The sequence below is a fragment of the Papilio xuthus genome, unplaced genomic scaffold, assembly GCF_000836235.2.
Source record: "Papilio xuthus unplaced genomic scaffold, Pxut_1.1 DF827756.1, whole genome shotgun sequence".
NCBI lineage: Eukaryota > Metazoa > Arthropoda > Insecta > Lepidoptera > Papilionidae > Papilio > Papilio xuthus.
The window spans coordinates 3565642-3587614 of NW_013530893.1; the positions used below are offsets into that span (position 1 = coordinate 3565642).

General features: G+C 32.3%; 3 protein-coding genes across 3 annotated transcripts in view; 1 reads left to right on the forward strand and 2 right to left on the reverse strand.

Moving 5' to 3' along the window:
- Positions 1-988, reverse strand: part of LOC106116400 (uncharacterized) — a 39789-nt gene extending 38801 nt beyond the window's left edge. The window contains exon 1 of the mRNA XM_013310227.1: positions 332-988. Coding sequence (XP_013165681.1) covers positions 332-750 — 419 coding nt within the window. The 5' untranslated portion in view covers positions 751-988. The remainder of the gene's footprint in view (positions 1-331) is intronic.
- Positions 989-2354: 1366 nt separating this feature from the next.
- RhoBTB (Rho-related BTB domain containing) lies at positions 2355-14308 on the forward strand. Its single transcript, XM_013309929.1, has 18 exons — positions 2355-2385; positions 3339-3463; positions 7019-7201; positions 7571-7674; positions 7885-7968; positions 8054-8167; positions 8395-8602; positions 8852-8944; positions 9168-9323; positions 9786-9871; positions 10305-10431; positions 10632-10769; positions 12442-12555; positions 13013-13183; positions 13381-13568; positions 13678-13738; positions 13948-14081; positions 14176-14308. Exons 1-18 carry the CDS (start codon positions 2376-2378, stop codon positions 14306-14308), a joined length of 2229 nt encoding a protein of 742 aa, XP_013165383.1. The 5' UTR covers positions 2355-2375.
- Positions 14309-19956: 5648 nt separating this feature from the next.
- On the reverse strand, positions 19957-21792 carry NHP2 (NHP2 ribonucleoprotein). Its single transcript, XM_013310016.1, has 2 exons — positions 21430-21792; positions 19957-21037 (listed from the first exon to the last, which is right to left on the reverse strand). The coding sequence occupies exons 1-2, from the start codon at positions 21666-21668 to the stop codon at positions 20806-20808; spliced, it is 471 nt and encodes a 156-aa protein (XP_013165470.1). The 5' UTR covers positions 21669-21792; the 3' UTR covers positions 19957-20805.
- Positions 21793-21973: the final 181 nt, after the last annotated feature.

Consider the following 21973-nt stretch of genomic DNA (forward strand, 5'->3'; position numbering starts at 1 on the left):
ACGAAGTGAATTTGATGTAGGAGGTAAAGAGGAAGGAGAAATATGCGTTTCCTCCTCCGTTGATAGGCAACGCATCTACAATTGCGGATGTCTATGTGCAGCAGCCACTATGCTATTTAGGCGAATTAATGCCACTTGCTTGTTTGTCGCCTTACGTAAAAAAAAACTTTGGTAGAATCACTGCCATTTTTTATTAGCGTAAAAAAATTTTCGTTGTCATATTGCGGTTACAACTTAACTTTAAATTTTATAGTCGCAATGCGCATTGAAATACAACTGTCCTGACAACGTGAAGGTCTTTAAAGTTATAAAAGAAAAAAAATATATTTACCTTACTCGATAGCTAAAAGCCAATCCCAAAGTAAGTAGGACGCCGATTATCGAGCTCATAATAGTAGCATGCATCAGGGATATTGATAATTGAAATACGAAAAACATGAAGCATAAATATGTAAATACAATCCCTCCAATAAATCCAATGACGCTCTTCATTAAGAAATTTGGAAATGTCTGATCGGTTGTCAAATAAACCAATAAATTGAAAACGGAAGATCCTTCGGGGCACAAATGTTTAAACTTCTTTACCAAACGTTTTTTCGTATTGTAACTGTAATGTGACCATTTTTGCATCAACGTGTTCTTCGGAACTTCAACATTGGTTTGTAGCACTGAATTAATTTTCTCTTTTTCATATTCCGATCTATATTTCTCGATAATGCGTGCCTTCCAAAGCAACGCAAAATTAGCCATTTTTTATGTTGGTACAAAATTGTTTGTTACGTATATCGAATGTAAAATAATTTAAAAATATTTGGCGTCATAGTCCCAATATACAATATTCTATTAAATTGTAAAACACGGTGTATTTTCCAAAACCATCACCTGACAGAAGCCTGAAGACAAAAAGTCTGTAACTTCTTTTTTAATTCTAACTGATTTTCTTGGTGGCCGGTCTTGAAATTGCATGAAAAAGTAAATCGATATTTTATTAATTTACTTTAATTATTTCGCAACGTTAATTGAGAAAAGATACCTATTTAAGAAATGAATTTCGAAAGCTATAAAAATAAAAAACAAAATTAATTTTATTAAAATCATACCACGTCATCATAGATTATTTAGTACACAGAATTCACAAAAAAGGAGTTACTTAATTCGTTTTAAAATGCATTTTTATATGAAAGAATGAAACCTAGTTATCAATTAGTAACACTTAAATGCAGAATGGGTAACAGACAGGCCCTGATATAACGTTAATCTCATTTAAATGTATTCACAACAAACATTATTGCGTAGTATATTATGTTAGGCGCTTTGAAATAAGAAACTATTTTTTTTATAAAATGGAGCTAAATATGAATCTTTTACATTCAAAAAAACAACCGCTCTTACAAAAACATAGATCTAAGAAAAGCCTTTGTTACAAAATTAGTCCTTCCATAAACTTCAGCGGTAATAAGGATGTTGGCAATTTTGTCATCAATTTTGCAGCACAAAGTATTTATTAATTGAAGTACATCACATAGTCTAGGTAAAATCAAACTTAATATATTAGAACAAAAGGCAATATACAAGTTCATTGACTCATCAGACTTTATCAATAACATAATTAAAATGTGCTCGCCCCGTTTTGTAGAGGGTCTGCGCGAGGGATTCTTCATTCATAAAACATGCGCAGAACACTGCATTGCTACAAAATCAACTTCAGACTGTTTTAGCTCCGGTTAGAAACTACATTTATATTTTTTCACGGCTTTTTCTCTAACTTAATGTCATTTATTTGTGTTAATGTGTGAATATATTTAGTGAAATAGAAAGTGAAAATGTTCATATGATTAAAATTATTTTGTGAAGAAGCAGACAAACACATGTAAGTAACGCTAAATTCCATTCAAAAGAACTTAACATATCGTGGAAATGTGAAATTGACTTTGAATCCAAATAAAATCTACACTTAAAATAAACTATTCAAGGTTTCCACTAAATTAATTTAAATATAATTTTAATTGTTATTTTATTATACCTCAATTTCAATACTTTGGTGAAATGGTTCTGTTTATTTTTTTTATGTTGCCTTATTTTTATTAGATCGTAATAATTTAGAAGACAAACATATATTATCGTGCTCTAATCTTTTGTTGTTTAATCGTGTTTTTTTTAATTATAAGGCAACATTATTTAATTGTTGTCAAAATAACTTTTGACACAATCAACTTTCCTCTGTAATTTTTTTTAAATTTTGTATTAAATTAAATTATTTTAGATAATACTTGAATTTTTAACATTCTTGAGGGGGAGACAGAAATAATTTTATAATGTTTTTATATCTACAAAATTATACTTTGTATCGTGTAAATTATTTAAAATTAAAAAGGATGTTTCAAGGTAATCTTTATATTATATTTACTTCTTTTAAAGCTTTTGAAATAAAATTTAATATGTTCAAGCTATTTTAATAAATAAATATTTCCATTTTAAATGTTAATTAGCTTTCATTTCCAAGTCTTTTAGCTAAAAACACAGATTTATCAAAATTTAAAATTATTATACCTGTTGAAAAATTATTATTAATAATCTATTAATCACATATTGTGTGTACATAAAAGAATTCCTTTAAATAATATATTTTATGAATTTATACAGCAAAAGTTTTTGTGTTTGAAAATGATTGAAAGAGATGTTTTTGAAAAAAGTCCTCCGGATATCTTTTTATGGCAAATTCATATCATATGAAATCCATAATCTCTTCTTTCTTGGTATTGATTTTTTATTTGTTAATTTTAAAAAAAATGTTTAAAACTATATAATTAGTCTCTAAAAGTCTTAAAAAAAAACAATAATTTCATCATAAAAACCAAATTTATGTACATTGCTCATTAACAGTCATGTCCGCACCCTCAACCTTTAGGCTATTAAAGCCCCTTGTAGCCGATTTAAAAAAGAAGGAGGTTATCAATTCTTCTACAGTTTTTACTTATATGCCTGTAACATTTTATTGAACAAGTTGACATATAACCACTTCAATCATTTTAAGTGGTTACTCGCACAAACAATAGGGTGATTAATGTATTGCCAGCCTTTATTTGTATAAGACATTTACATAATGTTCATCTGTATATACTAGCTGTTACCAGTGACTTATAAAATTAAAAACAAAAAATAGTAGTCTGTGCGTTCTTTCAGACTATGTTCTATAAGTATGCCTAAGTATGAATTAAGTCTGTTCAGCCATTCTTTGAGATATCTTCAAATGACCGCCTACTGCATAGATGGGATCTAGACATTCTCATTTATAATATTAGTAAGATATTAATTTATTTTTCTTATTTTAAAAATAGAGCACCTCCGGGTGCAGAATCCAATCACTCAAGGAAACAGTGGTCAGGGCTGCGGAGACAGGAACCTTCTCACAATGGCTGTGGTTTCTAGAATAACTGCTTTGTATTGGGCTCTTAATCCAACTGTTAAGTTATATTAGTAAGATAGACTTACAAAGTTATCTGACCAGGTGTACAAAAGTAAAACTTAATTATGATAACTCATTAACTCCCCTCTGTACATTTAATGTTTGCTTATATCATTGTCGTAGTAGAGTATAGGAATCAATGATGTCATTTTTATTACGACATCAATTGTGTGACAATCCAATTATAGTAAATCCCTTCTATGTGTTCTTTTGCATTCATACTCCTTTATAGTTTGTATAGCCACACTGTCTAAAGAATTACTTCTCTTTATAAATAAGTTTTGTTAGGTCCAAATAACTCTTTTGTTTTTGAATAATTTTTTTGACGTTAACATTTTGACTTATATTTGGACGTTATCTTTTTAAATCATTTTAGTTTTGGCGGCAACTGCCTTTACAAACACCACCATCTTATTAGATGGTGGTGTTTGATACATTATTATGTAATAAATCTTACTAATTTTACTAATATTATAAATGCGAAAGTTTAGATGGATGGATAAATAGATGTTTGGGTATCTCCTAAACGACTCAACGGATCTTTATAAAATTTGGCATGCGGAACATAGTCTGGAAGACACATATTTTTTTTTTGTTCCGCGCGGATGGTTTTCCGTTCGATATAATGAAAATTAAAAATATCTCGAATAAATTGCGAGATTTCAATAACTTATTTTACATTTCCACGTTAATAAATCCATTTTATGTTAGCGAAATAGCAAAGAAACATTTCAATGTAGTACATACAAGTGGTAATGTTAACAAAGGGCTAAAAATAACTTTTATTTGCATCTGAATAGGACGTCTGTCATCGTCCTTTGTTGTCGTGTTATTGAATTACATCTCGAGTATCTTTGTTATAAATTGTGTGCAGCCACTGCTTTCATACTTTAGTTGATATTAAGATTTATTTTAAGGAAAATTCACGCATTTATGTGATAGACAATACTAATGTTCTAGTAAAACGCATAGAATAATATCTGCTGCCTAACTTTAGTCCACATTCCATTTCCACCCTTTTCTGATATAGAAATGATGGGTAGAGGAATTCCTCTTAATAACAGCCGCTCATACACCAAATCCAATTGGATTTGGTGCATGAGCGGATGCATAGAAAGGGGAAATATCCTCTTTCTGTAGGTCCCCTCTACAACTACTACTTGTCAATTTCTTTTATTGAAACACGTGTTGATATTCCTTTGGAATAAAAACAAATAACTACTAGATAGATCTAGCTTGTAGGACTGGCGGTAAATCCAGATATCTGTGTCAGGATGTCCAAATCAATATCCAAGATCTATGGATATCAGTAATGTCTATCTCTAGGTTACAGACTTTAGTACTTTAGTAGGTAATAAGACGATAGGTAGCCTTGGTTATGAAATTATGATACTAAAGCGACTACATAAAATCTCGGTAGTTAAATTAGAGTATGGTCGGCAATAAACGGTTTAACAAACTTGGAACTGGGTCGCATTGTTATTAGTTATTTAACATAAAAGAACACGCGACTTTAAAAATTAAAAGAATTTTAAATATTATCATTATAGGTCATTTTTTTAATAATTTTTCATGATTTAAAGCTTTGTATAATAGCCCGTGATTCAAAAAGAGGAGTTGCTTTGATAATAAAATATTTTTTTATAGATAAAGACCATAGTCAAGCAATTTTCTACAAGTGTTTTTAAATGGAAACGACTTCTTTTAAATTGTAGTTGAAAAATCCATATTAATTAAACAGAGTGCTTTCTAAAAGGTAATGTAAAATTAACACTTTGTACTTAAAACGAGCTATAAACATAGAGCTTAAAAGCATCGTCGCATTACAAATTCAAGGGTGTTTGCTCAACTCACATTTGTTACGTAAAAAATATGAAACAAAACACTTCACTCTCAGAGTTTTTTTTGTACGCTTTCTGTTATGCATGGTTTTTCTAGATTTAATAGTCTAATAAAACTAGCGATTATTATATTGTCCAATCTATCTATAAAATTAATAAAAATACTGTCTCCCGCGACTCCGTGCGTAAGGAATTAAAAAAAAACGAAATAAGTAGCCTATGTTTTCTTCTAGACTATGTTCTGCATAGCCAAATTTCATCGAATTACGTTGAGCTGTTTTGCAGATACCTTCTAACAAACATCCAAACCTACGCATTTATAATAATAATAATTCGTTATTAATAATTGTTATCTTTAGTGCCCGTAATGTATTTTACGTTACTTATAACGAAAAGTCAATTTTTTTATTGTCTGTCGGTAATCTTGAGACGGCTGGACCGAGTTTGATGTGAATTTTAATGGAAAATAGGTCATGCGGAAGTAATTTTTTTGTTTTTTAATTCTACGCTGACAAAGTGTGAGCAACAGCTTGTAAATAAATAAATCTCCATAATTTTATGGATGCTGAAAGAATAGTAAAATATTTAACGCCGAAATAGGTTAAAATAAAGGGTATAGATTAAAAAACCTCTACTAAATTGCGTAGAAATTTATGAGTAATTTATATAAAAATAATCTTACAGTAAACGTTGTTATGATTTCATAGAAATGCGGGTTTAAAAATATTTTTACGTTAAAAGCATTTGCTTGATTGGGTTGGGCTAAAAGGCCTAGGTGTGTTTGTCGTTTTTACTGGGTAAATAACGCAACGAAATTCTTTTATATACTGCTTTTTACTGCTTTGATTGCTTAAACGCGCTAATCTCAGGAACTACTGGTCGGATTTGAAAAACTTTTTTTGTTGGATAGTCCATTTATAGAGGAAGGCTTTAGGCTGTATAACATTATGCTGCGACCAACATGAGCGAAGCGTCAGTGAGAATTGTTGCAAAAACGGGGAAAATTATTCATATTTGAGGACTTTCGTTACAGAACACATAGGGTACTAATTTTTTTTTTATTTTAATTCCGCGCGAACGGAGCCGGGGACGACTGCTAGTTTTTAATATGTTGTACAGGCACCATAGCGTAAAAACAGGTATTTTTTTACAACATTATATTTATTTGTCTCTGTGTTTGGCATAATATTGAAATTATTGGACGAAAATAATCTAGGCATATTTATGTAACACAAAAAATAAGACTACTTTTTGCCTGGTGATAAAAAGAAATATGTCATTTCTTCAGACAAATAACCACAATACGCAGACTAGATTTTTTTTATTATTATAAACGAGAAAATGCACAGAAAGAAAATATTTTCCCTTCGCATGCATCCTCTCATCCGGAAAGTCGACTTCCACTTACCATCCTTTCCTTATAAGAAAAAGAGTGGGAAGGGAAAGAGGGCTAAATTAGGCCTCCGGGACGCACACTCATCAGACTGTACGCGGAATTGCTTCCACTTCACGCCTGTCTTCTGTGTCGTCGTGGTATTTCACCGGGCGAGCCGGGCCGATTCGTGCGATAATGTTAAAGTGGGCTCTGCCACTGTTAAAAGATCTTATTGTTTTTGGTACGCGTCATAAATTTTATGTTCGGGGCCTGTCAGTCGTCTATCTCTTTCTATCACATCATATTAGCATCTACATATCTGCTTCTTTCTGGTAGACCATGGACAACGAGCAGCCTCACCAGGAACTGGTGAAGTGCGTGGTGGTCGGTGACACAGCTGTGGGCAAGACGCGGCTGATCTGCGCCCGGGCGTGCAACAAACACGTATCTCTATCTCAGCTCATGACCACTCACGTCCCGACTGTATGGGCCATTGATCAATATAGGATTTACAAAGATGTGAGTACAGAGTTAATTGTGAGCAAAGTACGTCGTTGAAATTAATGTATTTCTATAAAGGCGAAAGTAAAATCGATTATTTTAATCCAATCATTAAATTTTATAAATATTATGATGCACTGCATAATACTAAGATGTGTGTAGTCGACCAATCAACTGGCCAGCGTAACTAAGACTTTAACACCCTTAATTTAAAGGGTAAGCGTGAGTTCTGTTTCTGTGAACAAACTCCCCGTATAAAACATAGCGTCATCCCTCTCATTATCTTTGATAAAACAGAATAAATAGTACGTTAGTAGTTTTATACGGGTATTTTGGTATTAGAAAGTAAAGGTTAATTAATTAGTTCATAAACTTATTTCCAAACAGGTCCTTGAACGATCTTGGGAGGTGGTTGACGGTGTGAACGTATCATTAAGGTTATGGGATACTTTTGGTGATCACGAAAAGGATAGAAGATTTGCTTATGGAAGGTAAAATAATCTAGAATTGGATGCCAATGGATGAAATTGAAATCTTGTATAAGTACAGTAGAGATGAACACTTTAGCTGTTAACCCTTTGACCGTCAAAGTAAAATTTGTTGTCCATTTACGTCATTCGCCCAATATCGTGAATCCTTATTTCAATTTCAATCAAAAAGAAGCATTGCTGAATATAATTAGATACAGTAATTTATTTCAGATCGGATGTTGTTTTATTGTGTTTTTCAATCACCAATCCGATATCTTTAAGAAATTGCGGTGCTATGTGGTATCCTGAAATCAGGTAATTTGAACATTATCAAATTCATTTTAAAGTAATTAATGGTGAAAAATGGTGAGAAATAATTAATATACTTCTTCATTTGTAGGCGATTCTGTCCAAACACACCAGTGCTATTAGTCGGATGTAAGAATGATCTACGCTATATGTACAGAGATGAGACATATTTGAACTACTGCAAAGATCGCAGCCCATTTATTAGGTGAGTTAATCTATGATTTATGGTGAGCCATGATCGTCGTGGATAAGAATCTGTTCGTACGTTTGTCACCACAAAGTTTAGATTGCCGTATTCTTCTATAAATTATGTTAAATGTTTGGTTTTTAGTTTATATTACTATAGAGACCACTCAAATGAAGTTAAGACCCCCAAATCACACTGATCAATTTCGCATTTGTGTTGTTTTTTTATTGAATAAAATTCTCCAGGGCCCCAAGGAAAAGCGACTTGGTAATGCCGGATCAAGGGCGTGCGTTAGCTCATGAGTTCGGTATATACTACTATGAAACATCAGTGTTCACATACTATGGTGTTAACGAGGTGTTTGAGAACGCTATCCGCGCTGCCCTTATAGCTCGCAGGCAGCAGAGATTCTGGATGACTAACTTGAAGCGAGTGCAGCGGCCATTGTTGCAGGTAATAGCATAAATCTTCTTAAATAATTGCAGGTAATAGCATAAAACCAAAGCCGTCTTAATCCTTGGGTACAAGAAGTGCGAAGCCCCCGGGAAGCGAACCTTTGGGGGTACCCGGTGCCGTATCCTGGGGGGTCCTGCAATTTTAAAATAACATGAGACTTTAGGGGATCACAAATGTTCTATTATCCAATCGAAGTAAAAGTTTTTAAAAAGGTATTCTTATGTTGTTCTTTTTTTCTTGTCTCAGGCCCCTTTTAGACCACCGAGACCGATGGAACCCGAAGTGGTGACAGTGAACAGCGTTTATTTAGAAAATATGACGACATTACTACGTCAACAGGTAATAAAATTAACTTTCCTATGCTTAGAGCCTATGCTATCTAAGCTCCAATGTTACGTTTCTACGGCAATGGAAGCTTACGGTGTACCAATTAGAGCGTAGATCGTAGTTAGAGCTCGTAGAGCGTAGATAGTGAAAATTTTATTAATAAGTTTATTAGTTACTTTTACTACCATTTTAATATGTATCACGAATATCAACTAGAAGTTAAATTCCTTTTCAGTATTTCTCAGACATGGTGATAATCTGTGGCGCGAAAGGTTTTCCCGTACATAGGTTCATGTTGGCGGCGGCGTGTGAGGCTTTCCATCGTCTACTTACTACGGATTGTGTCAGTCTATCAGCTGAACTGGCTCGTAGCTCCAGCGAGAGTAGTATGGTAAGTGTACAAAAAGGTACTTAGTAATAAAGCAAGTTATTAGCATCGATCAACACCTTAAGAAGCATTCGCTAAACAATTGGTATAAGAGTTGGATACCAAAGGCATTTAGTTTAGAAATCGGGGGCATTGTAGTCAGGTTCCTATTTCTGCAGCTCTAAACACTGGTTGCTTGAGTCATAAGATTAAACAAAATCTAGAGGTCAGTTGTTTGGATGTCAGTATATCTCTTTGAAGCATTGATTTTCTAAAGTGGTCCAGAACAACCATTACAGACAATTTTGGGGGTGTACGTTGGCGAGAATTGAAGTTAAGTTAGGTTAGAAAGTATGGTGGAAATTAAACAAGGAGTTTGCTGAAATTAGTCAAAGTTTTAAAAGGGTTGAAACAAAAAGTTTTGGAATCTCTTGTATCAAGGAAAGAAGGCTACGATAGTTAACTATATGCGCTTAATGTTTATAGGTGAGCAGTATGGGAGAAGCGACAACAGGCGACTTTAATGAAGATACTGAATACTTGATTAGGCAAGACCAAGCCAAGCAGATGAGGTAAGTCTTTTACACAAACAAAAATTAGGTCAGACAAAAATATTAACCAATCAACTTTAAAAGAAATGTATTGTTAATAACGGCTAATATAGTCCTGAAACACCTTTTACTAATATTATAAATGCGAATATTTAGATGGATGGATGTTCGTTAGAAGGTATCTCCAAAACGGCTTAAAGGGTCTTCGTTGAATTTGGCATAGTCTAGAAGAATACCTAGGCTACAAATTATAATAAGTTTTGACATTTAATTCCGCGCAGAAGAAGTCGCGTGCTACAGCTAATACTATAATAAAAATATTAGATGTTATTTCGTACGTCAACACTATTAAAATTAGATTTTTATGTTAGCTTACATAAATGTTCCCCAGAAGTAAAGAACCCGTTTACTATTATTTGTAGTTTGGGAGTTTAAATGCTATATGTTTTTTTAGAGTCTGGGATCAGATCAAGCGGCGATCTTCCTGTCAGATTTTACCACTCAGTGATAATTGCAGGAAGCCACCAGATCTATACAGAGAAGTCAACCATCCTGCGATTAACTCTATTAGAGTTGTCAAGGTGATAAGTCTTTAGGATATTTTCTAGTAATTATTCTGAACCTTCCAGTCAAAAGAGTTTTTTAGTGTTTTATCTCTTCTAAGATCTCTTGAGAGATTTATTCCTTTTCGTCGTCTTTAAAATTTTGCAAAGTAACTAAATTGTACTAGGACTTAATATAGGTTTTAATTTTATTATTGTCATGTTCTTAACCTTTTCAGTGCGACAAAATACAACATGCGACCTCACAAACCCAAACTATAGTCACGATGAGCAAGTTGATATCACAAAATGTGATGCAAGAAATTATTAATTTCATTTACACCGGGACTTTGGATAGTAGTGCCTTTAAACAACAGGTAAATTTTTAACACATTCACTGCCGATGACTTTAATAATTGACTTAGGTTTCGATTGCCGTGACAATTATATTAAAATGTTTGTTGTCTTTTCTTTTCAATGACAGTCACAAACAGTCAAAGACAGTCGAAACCGACAATTAAAGTTGCAATGGCGTTCAAAGTGTTAACTTAATACAAGCTTCTCAGCACTTTATAAGATTGATAATAAATACTGTCGTCTCTTTCATTCTTATTAAAAAAGAGATGGCAATATTTTTGTGTGTGTGACATCTGTATGCAAAATTGATATTTCTCTGATTTTTTTTTAATTTTAATTATCTATATGATAAAAGAAGTGTGCATGTAGTTTTATTATTTAAAAATTAATAATCTACTTATATCTTTGCTTCATATATTTTAAAAAATAAGCTTTCGTAAAATTTTCCAATTTATAAATTTAAATATTTCTATTGCTTCTATATTTTTCTGTATTTTATTACTTATAAACTTATATTATAATATATCTCAAACTATTAATATTTTACTTATTATTATTATTAAAAAAAAATGAAAATAATAATTATATAATAATAAATAATTAAAATTATGTCCTGCAGTCCGCTGCGATCGGATTACTACTGGTAATTTTCATTATAATAAATTATAACATAAAAATCATAATTATTAATTTACTCCATTGTTAATAATATTCTCCATTATTTATTGATTATTATTATTATTTTTAAAATAGATATTATTCATCTGTAGATGTTTTCCTTTGGCATCTTTTATTCACGTTAAAGCATTTTAATATTATTTTGGATTAAAATTATTTTATTTGGCATTCACTGACATAATTTTTGTATATCGCACATTAATATCATTTATACGCTCTATTCTATGCTTTTTTTTAAACATTAGTCTATAAAAAACGATAGATGACCGCGCCAAATAGTCCATGGTCTCTGTCTACCCCTCTGGGTTACTGGCGTGTTGTGGTTATTCTTCATGTAATATTATACACGGGGTTTTTATTTTGTTCCAAACAATACGTCATACATTTTGAGATTAAAAGCTTGGTATAGTGTGCTGTCATAATTTAATTTGACAAAAGGTACGCGGCCATTAATCCTCGCCGGACGCACCGCGCACACAGCCCGCAATGGCGTAACGGCAAAATAAAATCCAATGCGGGCCTAGTCTGTCCAGCGTGGTAAAATGGACGCGTACCTTTATGCTCATCGGGCCAGATGTACTTTTCTGTCTATACATATGAAAGAATGTTTTATGATAATCAATTTACCAGTGGTAGAGCCCGCTTTAACATCTTCGCACTAATTGGCCCGGCTCGCCCGGTGAAATACTCCGCATTTCGTCTGATATGTGTGCGTCCCGGAGGCCTAATTTAGTCCTCTTTCCCTTACCACCCTTTTTCTTATAAGGAAAGGATGGGAAGTGGAAGTGGACTTTCCGGATGAGAGGATGCATGTAAAGGGAAAATATTTTTTTTGTGTGCATCCTCTCCTCCGTCGATTAAAGTTAGGCAACGCATATGCAATTGCGTATGTCTATGGGCAACGATCACTTCGCTATATCAGCGATTTCAGGTGGCCGCTCGCTCGTTTGCCACCTTGTGATATAAAAAAAATAGATATCACTAATATTGTGAATTGCTTGGTAATGATTACAGGAGATACGTCAAGCGGCAGAACTTCTCGGCTTCCATGAGCTGAGCAAACTAAGCCAGTTTATACTGGATCAGCATCTTTTGTTCGATAAAGGATTTATGTTACAATTTCATACTGTAAGTATTAGGTTACAGGTTTATCGTAATATGACGAAATTTTCTATTTTTCTGGGCGTTCTATATTTCGGAATACATCATTTTGATGTCGATTGCTAGTTATATTAGGTCGATTAAGTCCTTAAAGATAAAGCCCTTACTATGAAAATTAGTTATTGTTCGTTTTTGTACATTGTGATAGCATTAAAAGAGTTTTTAAAGTAATCATTTATTAGCATTTATGAGTAGTAAATATTTTTCACAAGAATTCAAAATCGGTAAAGAAATCTATAAGGTGGAGTTAGATGGTAGATATTCTTAAAAATTTCAAATTCCTATAAAATAAAATAATTTCCTTCCACTACACGCTTTAAGTGTGTAAAAAGTTACTGATATCGTATTGCCGATTATTCAACTATCTTAACACATTCTTTTTAATGTTGGCAAATTAACCCAATTATTAATTTTATGTTTGCAGTCATTCCCGCAAAGATTGCGTGAAATGTGCGTAGAACGCAACATGTTCGCTGACGTGACGTTTGACTTGGACGACGGGATACATTTAGCTCACCGCGCGGCGCTCATGGCCCGATGTGATCCAATGAAGGCTATGTTCCAGGGACATTTTAGGGAGAGCACGTCCAGAGTGGTAAGTCCATCCCCAAAGGATAGGAGGGAATTTTTCTTATATCCGTTTTAACACGTTTAGTGCTACTGATTTTTTTTGCTCCTTTGAACTTTGAATTAAATTAATTTGTTAAACCGAAGTTACTGTGTGTTTGTGCTATGTTAAGATATATTTTCACAACAATCAGTTTGATTAATAAACTTGTCTCGTTTTGACAGATCTCATTCCCCGGCGTCAAGATGTACGCGTTCCAAATCCTTCTCTGCTATATATACTCTGACAAGATACCAACGGTGGAGCCGACGCGATGCCTCGAACTATTGGAACTGGCTAATCGTCTCTGTATGAATCGCCTCGTTAATCTCGTAGAAGCCAGGGTCATTGAGCACCTGCAGCATCAAGACAGGTAACAGATTTGGCCACTCCCAGGTGATTAGGGGGTTTTTATACTATTTGGACGGATTTTGAGAGTATGTTTAAGAATCAATTTTAAAACAATGCGTACAATTTTACAGGGTATGCGGCGAAGAGGATCAAGTTGTTGAAATATGCCTGTCCTTGTTGGAGCCCGTTAAGGTAATTGATACGTTTTTTACATTAAAAGAAGAATTACACAATAAACGTAAGATTACACATTTAAAGTAACATAACCATTCCGAGTTACATTACACACTTTGATTTAAATTACACATTAAAAGTAACATTACAGATTCAAGGCAAAATTACACAATCTATTTAACATTACACATTTAGAGTAATATTACACATTACACACTCGGTTTCAGTTGCACAACGCACACAGCCTAGCGGAGTGGTGCACGTGGCGGCTGTGCGGCGCGTACGACCGCGTGTGCCGCGCGCGACATCTCAGTCAATCCTCGAGGGAATATTTAGCGGACAACCGCTGGCCGCCTGTGTGGTAAGTATATTTAATTGTTAATTTTACCAATTCCTATTAAAGTTGTTAAGGTGTTCATTTTAATATGTTACCATATATTTTTCTATAATTCCAGGTATGTGAAAGAATATGACTACTATCAGAAATGTCTGAACGAGCAGTCCAAAGACCAGAAAGAGATCAGACCAACCACATCGCTACAAGCGAATCAGCAGACTGGATGTCTTTGTTTTACCAGTAAGTTATAAAAGTTTATTGATTCTTTTGTAACTGTTGGCTTTCACTGCCTAAAAATCTGTTTATTAATTTGTTTTGAAGAGTTTCCAAGATACATAGACAACATTAAAACGAGTTATAAATATGTTACCTTTTTTGTTTAGGGTAAACTATACTTTTGTACAATAAACAAATGACCCCTGTCGTATTAAGATTTTCTTTGTATTCATGAATTATCGCGTATTAGGTAAGGTACGTCGTGAGAGTGCGGAGGGTGGAGGTGCGGGCGGAGGTGCGGGCGGAGGTGCGGAGGCGGGCGGGGCGGCGGGGGCGGAGGCGCTGCCAGACGCGAGCACGGCGCTGTGCCGCAGCGAGCCGCAGCCCAACCCGCCGCTCTGACGCACGCCCTTCTGGAGGTAATGTTGTCGATCACTTCTTCCCATTTAGGAGATTGAAAACTTATTCGGCTGGTGAGTGGCGCTACTTTCGCGGCTAATTCTGTCAGATAAAATGTCAAACCTATTACAAGACAAGGCAACTAAAGTCAGGTTTAAACAAACGGACGCTAATGAATTACTGTACTTTCGTTAATGATATCTTCAGATGGATAATTCTTGCTACCGCTACCAACTGTCACCATCAGCCACATAATGCCCAAAAATCCAAAGGCACAAAATACCACAGCTTATAGCCTGTCCACGTATTAAAGGTCAATGACTTTAGTACTTATGCCCATTGGGCCAGATAAGTTCGTATCGGTCTCTTTATAGCTTTAAGGGGAATTTGCTGGACGTAGTGTTCTGTTGTCATGTAATTTGTAAGTGAATTTGAAATGTCCAATCTCTGGCAGAAGTTGCAAAGGTGTTGTGATTACAAAAAAAAATGTAAATCGTTTTAAAGACAGGTAGTCAACAATATATTTGTCTCTTTCTATTTCATGTGTTTTACCATTTAAATAATGTTGTAGGTCTCTCCGTTTCGCTGTGCTGGTGCCGGTGTCGATGTGCTTTATGAGCACGATACTGACAATTTTGTTGCTGTTCCACATCTACACATAGCTCTCTTATACACCACGTAGTGATAGATCGCACTTGATTTACATTTCAAAATACAGTGATTGTCAACCTTTTTTTCCTAAAAATTAAAATTAAAATGTATAGGAATTACTGATTAATACACAGATAATATTCCAAAAAAAAAAAAATTGTTTGCTATTAAATTTTTATCAACAGTAAACCACTTTTGTAATTCTCCTCTCTCTTTATATATATTTGTTTATGTATATTGATATGGGCTTAGCTTTTGGAAAAGAAATGCTGAATGTATTTGTTTTATAATCATGTTATTCTCTTTTTGTATAAATTTATTTTAAATCAAAAAATGTTGCTATATATTTTTTTTAAAAAGGTTGGGAACCACTGCTAATCACGACTGCTAAACTTTCTTAAGTCTAAGCTTTCAGAGACTGTTTCTTATTAGGAATAAAATAACCGCGTGTTTCTTGATGTTTGATTAATTAGAGTTATTGAATTATAAATCCCGCGTGGACGTAATGTGTTCCTTTCATTAATTAAATTGTGTCAGCTGTCAATGTCTTGTGACACCTGTCAATGTCAAATTTGCAACATTGACACTTTAATGTTGCCAGGATACGTAATTAAGCAGTCGAAATTGGCAAAAATAATCTTCCCTCCTTTAATTTATAAAGGGAATAATAAGGATGTAATTTTTGTTTTTGTATAGAGACATACTGTATTGGTCACTCACTACTTTTAATAAGATTAAGGTAAACTAGCTTGTGTGGTCAGTTTTATTCGTAAGATATCATTAATTCAAATATTTCAACGTTTTATGATTTTCGAAATGACAGTGTGATTCTAATTATAACACCTAAATTATGCTTTAGTTCACAGTATGAACTTAATTTGAAGTGATTACACATTTAGAGTCGAAATACGAAAACTTTATAAATGGTTTAGAAGATAAAATAAAAATACTTTTTTTCAAAGCTTTAAATTTTAGTTTTCAATATATTTGAGAATTAAGGTAGAAAAAATAGATTAATATTATGTTCAAGACGGCAAAATTATCGATGAATTTAAGGGAAATTCAATAAGTTTAAAAGTGTATTGGTTTAATATAAAACACTTGTCATATTTTTATATGTCACGTATTCATTTTAAAACAAAGATCAGTATTTCAAATGTTTAATGTAAGTCGCTATAAATAAGTATTAGGTATTATTTTTGTACCAATGAAATTATTTACTCCACTATAAATATACTTTTATAATTTTAATTAGAGTATAAATCACAATTAGAAATCGCTTACATGCATACGAAATAATATATCAAGGTTTTTATTTACGAAAGTAAAAAATGTATCAAGAAATGGTAACTATTACTAAAGATATTTAGACATTATTGTAATTTTAAACATTTTTTTCCCTTAAAATATCTACAGCAAACACTAATTTACTTTTTCTTTGCCATAGGCTTAATATAGTTTATATTTTAATCTGCAATTTATAAAGTTGCTTTAAGCAGCATTTGATTTAACAGTATTTTTAGGTTTGGTATTTGTAGTCTGTGATAGGATTTAATTCGTAACTGTGATGTGGTATAGTTTGGTGTGTTTTGTTACGCTATGCGTTGACAACGCAATAAATGACAATTTACTGTACTCGGAGCGATTAAACAAAATGCATTCGATTCGAAGCGATTCCATAGCGAATTCCTAAAATGTATGTCTGAGGCGCGACAGTCACGTGACTTAACGAAAGTTATTGTCAGTTCCAGTGACAATTGAAATTCGAATGATCGCTATAGTGTCAGCCAATCAGCGGTCTGTATTATCGACGGTGGCGACACCACACATAGCGTAATTAGCTCTGATTGGTTAGAGAAAATAGGATTGCTAGCATTAAAATTAAAAATTCCATAGATCTGCACATAAGTATGTGGCTTGAGTTGATTTTAGTTATGTTATGCTTTGGGTTTATTTTATTTAAGAGACTATCCAACCTTTTTTGACATTCTTTATAACTTGTCAAAAAACAAACAGCAAAAAAAAGTTTTTTTTTGGAATATTAAAACAAAAGGTTGGATTATTCCTTAGGCGTTTATAATTTTAATGATTTTACAGAAGAGTTAACTGTGTCAGTATTATTAAATTCCTGAGAGTTTTATTGTAATCCATTGAACGGATTAAAAACATCCATAAATTTTCCTATATTTATGTTCTATGGTTAAACCAAAATGTTATATACAGTATGATTAATTTTTCGCAAAACTATAAACTACTATAGCCTTTAACTTTTGAGCATTTTTTATTTTTGAAGATGCACTTTTTGACTATTTGCTTTAGACAACAGGAATTAAGTTTCAATATTATTCAATATTTACCATTGTAATAAATCACGATTGTTATGAAAAACAAAAGACAAAAAGTCACACAATTTTTAAAGAAAAAAAACCTAATATGAATTTTAACAAAAATAATGAAAAAACTTTGTGTGTGATTCTTCAAGAAATGTTACAATTAAAAGCAGAGAGTGAATGAGAATTAAATTTAACCATTTTGGCTATACAATACATATAATCTAAGAACTTTGAAGTACAAATCTCAATATATCTTCGCTATATCTACACATCATAAACGTCGAATTCCACTGCCGTAAGACAAATTGTTTTCATACATATTCCTTGTATTGTAAAAGTATGACACAGATGGGAATTGACAACGTAACGGCAGTGGGATTCTACAGTAAACAAAATATGGTCTCGTCCAAAGAATCTCTGTATTTTCTTATTGCATTTTTATCCGTGAAAAAGATATTTTAAATTGTGATCTCATAACAATGCACTAAAAAGCAGGGTTTCACTAAATAATATTTGCTTCAATTATTAGATTATAAATTATTGTAAATAGAATAGATTTCAGCAAAAAATCACCATAAAAAAGTAAAAAATAAAATATGCACTTATACCTGAAAAAGTTCTAAATTTAAATTCATACTATCCGTGTCTTCCTGAGAACAAAATAACATCATCTCTGTCTTTATCTTTGACAAAACAGAGATAGCAATATTTTTTAAACAAAGATTTTGGACTCACAAACCCATGGTAAGCCATCCAAGATTTACTCTTGAATATATAAACTCTCAACTTTATATCCCATCATCGAACAACTCTGTCAAGTCTTCTGTTTAACCGAGGGTCCACCAAAACCACATTGGGAATCAAGAATTGAAGAAAAGTACAGGAAATTTACTTTTAAAAATATTTTTCGAACAACAATCATCATTGTAGTATTAAAATCACACAAATAGACACCTGAAATCTATTCTAGGAGACAAGTCTAAACTTCTCTTAGGTGATCTAGTAATTTAGTGCATAATGTATTTTGCCAATCTTCACTGTCAGCTATTGACAATCTGCCATTTTTTACCTATAGTTTTTATTAAGTGTAATAAATGTATGTGTAACTAATTGATTGTTTTATTTATTATACATATTTTAAATATAATAGATTTTATATAATATATAAAAAAAATTACAAAATATATTATATTAAAAATATAACACCATCGACTGTGGAATCCTATGACTCAATTAACCAGTGGTCAGGGCTGCAGAGACAGGAACTTTCTCGCAATGCATGGTTTCTTAACTGCCTTTTATATCGGGAACTTCATCCTACTGTTTAGCGAGAGAATCTTAAGATATTATTTATAATTATTATTCTCTTTCTGTTATACAAAAATTACATTTCATTACTCTAATTCTCCTTCAGTTGTCAATATTTTTATTGATATTTGCGTACTATCTATTCATTTGAGTAAGTTTAAATCAAGCAAAATATGAAATAGCAACTAAACACTAAACTTGAACGAATAAACTCTAAGAATTTGCGATTAAATGCGAAAAGCGCTATAATACAGATTATGTATATAGGTTTTTTTAAGGTTATATAATTTACTAAATAATTTTGTATCTATAGTTATGTACGACACGGATGTAACCGACATCTGCCGAGAGTTCCCGAACGTGCTCGAAGATTTAAAAGTTGCGCGCGATTTAGTTCGCGTACAAAAACAATTGATAATTGCCTCAATTTATCTACGCAATTAGTAGTTGTTTTCTTATTTATTTAACAAGACAGTAAAGTTAAATGAAATTGTGTGTGAGTGTGTGTTTCATGTTAAAATATGTTTTCGAGTGTCGGTGTATGTAAATATAATGTGACCGTGAACGATTCTTAAAACAAAATGGCCGCTTGGATTTTACTTTCCTCGCATCAAATCAGGTATTTTTGACAATACATATTAAAGTGGAAAGTATTTATGTAGTTAAGTTCCATTTTACAATTCCTTTGCTGCGCCATCTGCCGTATTTTGGTATACAGCATTATTTTTGGCATTTAAAACTACCTTCATATAAGAGTTAGCAGTTTTTATCCTCAATAAATAAACTACTAGCTGTCACCCGCGTAGAATTAAAAAAAATAATACTTGATAAGTAGCCTATTTGTTCTTCCAAATTATGTTCTACATCTATGTCAAATTTCATCAAGATCAGTTAAGCTGTTCCGGAGATACCTTCAAACAAACATCCATTTAAACTTTTGCATTTAAAATATTATTAAGATGGAAATTCATAATGAAAATACTTTTATGAAATGGAATATTTATTTGTCTTAGAATATTTACAATGCTTTCTTGGTCTTACATGTTTTGATATAATGAAAAAATCTGTGGCAAATCATTTGATTTTTAACACAATTTCAAGTTAAACTTAGTTATTAGTGAGTTTTGTTAAATGATATAATTATATAGAAACTTTTTCAAAACGACCAATGATTTACAGTATAATTACTAAGTTGGAATTTTCACAAAGTAACATTAAGATAGTTCTAACAAAATCCAAAACGAACTTAAAACATATTCATTGAAAAAATAAGCACAAAAAATGATATTCCAGCCTTGTAATATGTATTATATTTTGAAATATTTGAGGAACTGCAGATGAATTAACATTATTTGAAAGTACATTATTTTGTAATTAGATTAGTCAAACCTAATATTTAAGATCCTGCGTTTATTTTAATTAGTAAGATTAACAATGCTTTAGGTTAGATATTACCAGCGTGGAACATTTATTTTGCTTGAATACAAGGCTGGCAAAAGTCCACTGAGCTGACCAACCTCTATTAAATGGAGAGGCACCTTAAGAGATAGAGAGGTTATCAAAAATGATTCCAAATCAATTATAAGGTTTGGAAATTATGTAGAATCTAGATAAGCATGAGTTGTTCTCTGATGTTGACATACAATTACAATAAGCAAAAAACTTAATTTATAGAGAAACAAGCAAGAAATTGAACTCCGGCTATGGCTTCATAAAATATTTTGAAATATTATTGAAAATGCAATCAAATTTCTATCTGTTAATGTCTTTATCTTTGAAGTATACTTTTATTAGAGAAAATGAACCTTATTTTGTATGTTTAAATTTTTTTTATAACTAACTTATAAAGGATGACCTAAATATTTAATTTCACTTTTAACCTCATCATACAAATCTTTATATTCTTCGTGTTCTTTTATCAGTACCATAATACAGCCACGCATTGTTCCCATTGCTGAACCTATGTCTTTACGACTCGGAGTATAGCAGTAGGGCACATCCTTCTCTTCACATACGGCAGGTAAATGACACATTATTTCTATCGGAGATATATCACCCGCGAATACAACGATTCTGAAATAATAAATGTTTACTAAGTGTCGGTATAATAGGGTGTGTGTGATATGTGAATTTTTTTAATCAAACAGTGGGCTCGAAGTGGGAGTTTTTTTACCAAGAAGTAAGTATTGAGTAATAATAATTAATTTGATTGAGTTACAAATATTACATTTAAAAACTCGTAGTATCTTTATTATAAAATATAACTATACTTCGTAGGTTATATTAATGACATATATTGAGTTTAAATAACACATAAAAATGTTAAAACATTTAAGCAAAACAAAAGGAAACTGATATAAGTGGGTAATCATTATTTTCAGTTCATATTCATCATTTGTCTAAAAGGACGCTATTCGCGCCCATGAGCTAACCTAAAAATTACAAAACAAATATAAATTGCTTACCCTTTCTCGCCTAATCTTAATTGTTTTTGAACAATTTTAAGACCATTCCTAATGTAATTTTTATGACTGCTTGATTTCTTAATCAGTTTATATATCTTTTTACTTAGTTTCTTCGGTGCCATTGGCTTGGCGATAACGCTGCAGTGTTCGATTTTATCGTCATAATTTTGTGGTTCCCCTTTTACTGATGTGTCCGCTTGCTCATTACCCTCCACTGGTTCCTGCTTTACTTTTCCCATTATTAATTAGATTGTTTGTTGCTTCTTAATTTAAAATAAACACGACCAATCCCCACGTGCGCAAACGAGGAATTTTGTTTACGTTTTAGGTTATATTTTTAACAGTTTGACATTGACAGTACTCGGCAAACGTAAATTGTTCATACAGCCAGAGGCAAAATCGAAAAAGAATGTTGAAATTAATCCTAAGAATGTTCGTTTTATTTGGTGTGTCATCAATTTTTATTTTATATACTCACACAATTAAAATTTGCTTGGCTAAGTCGTAGTGGTCAAATTAATGTAAGAAATAAAAATTATTTTAT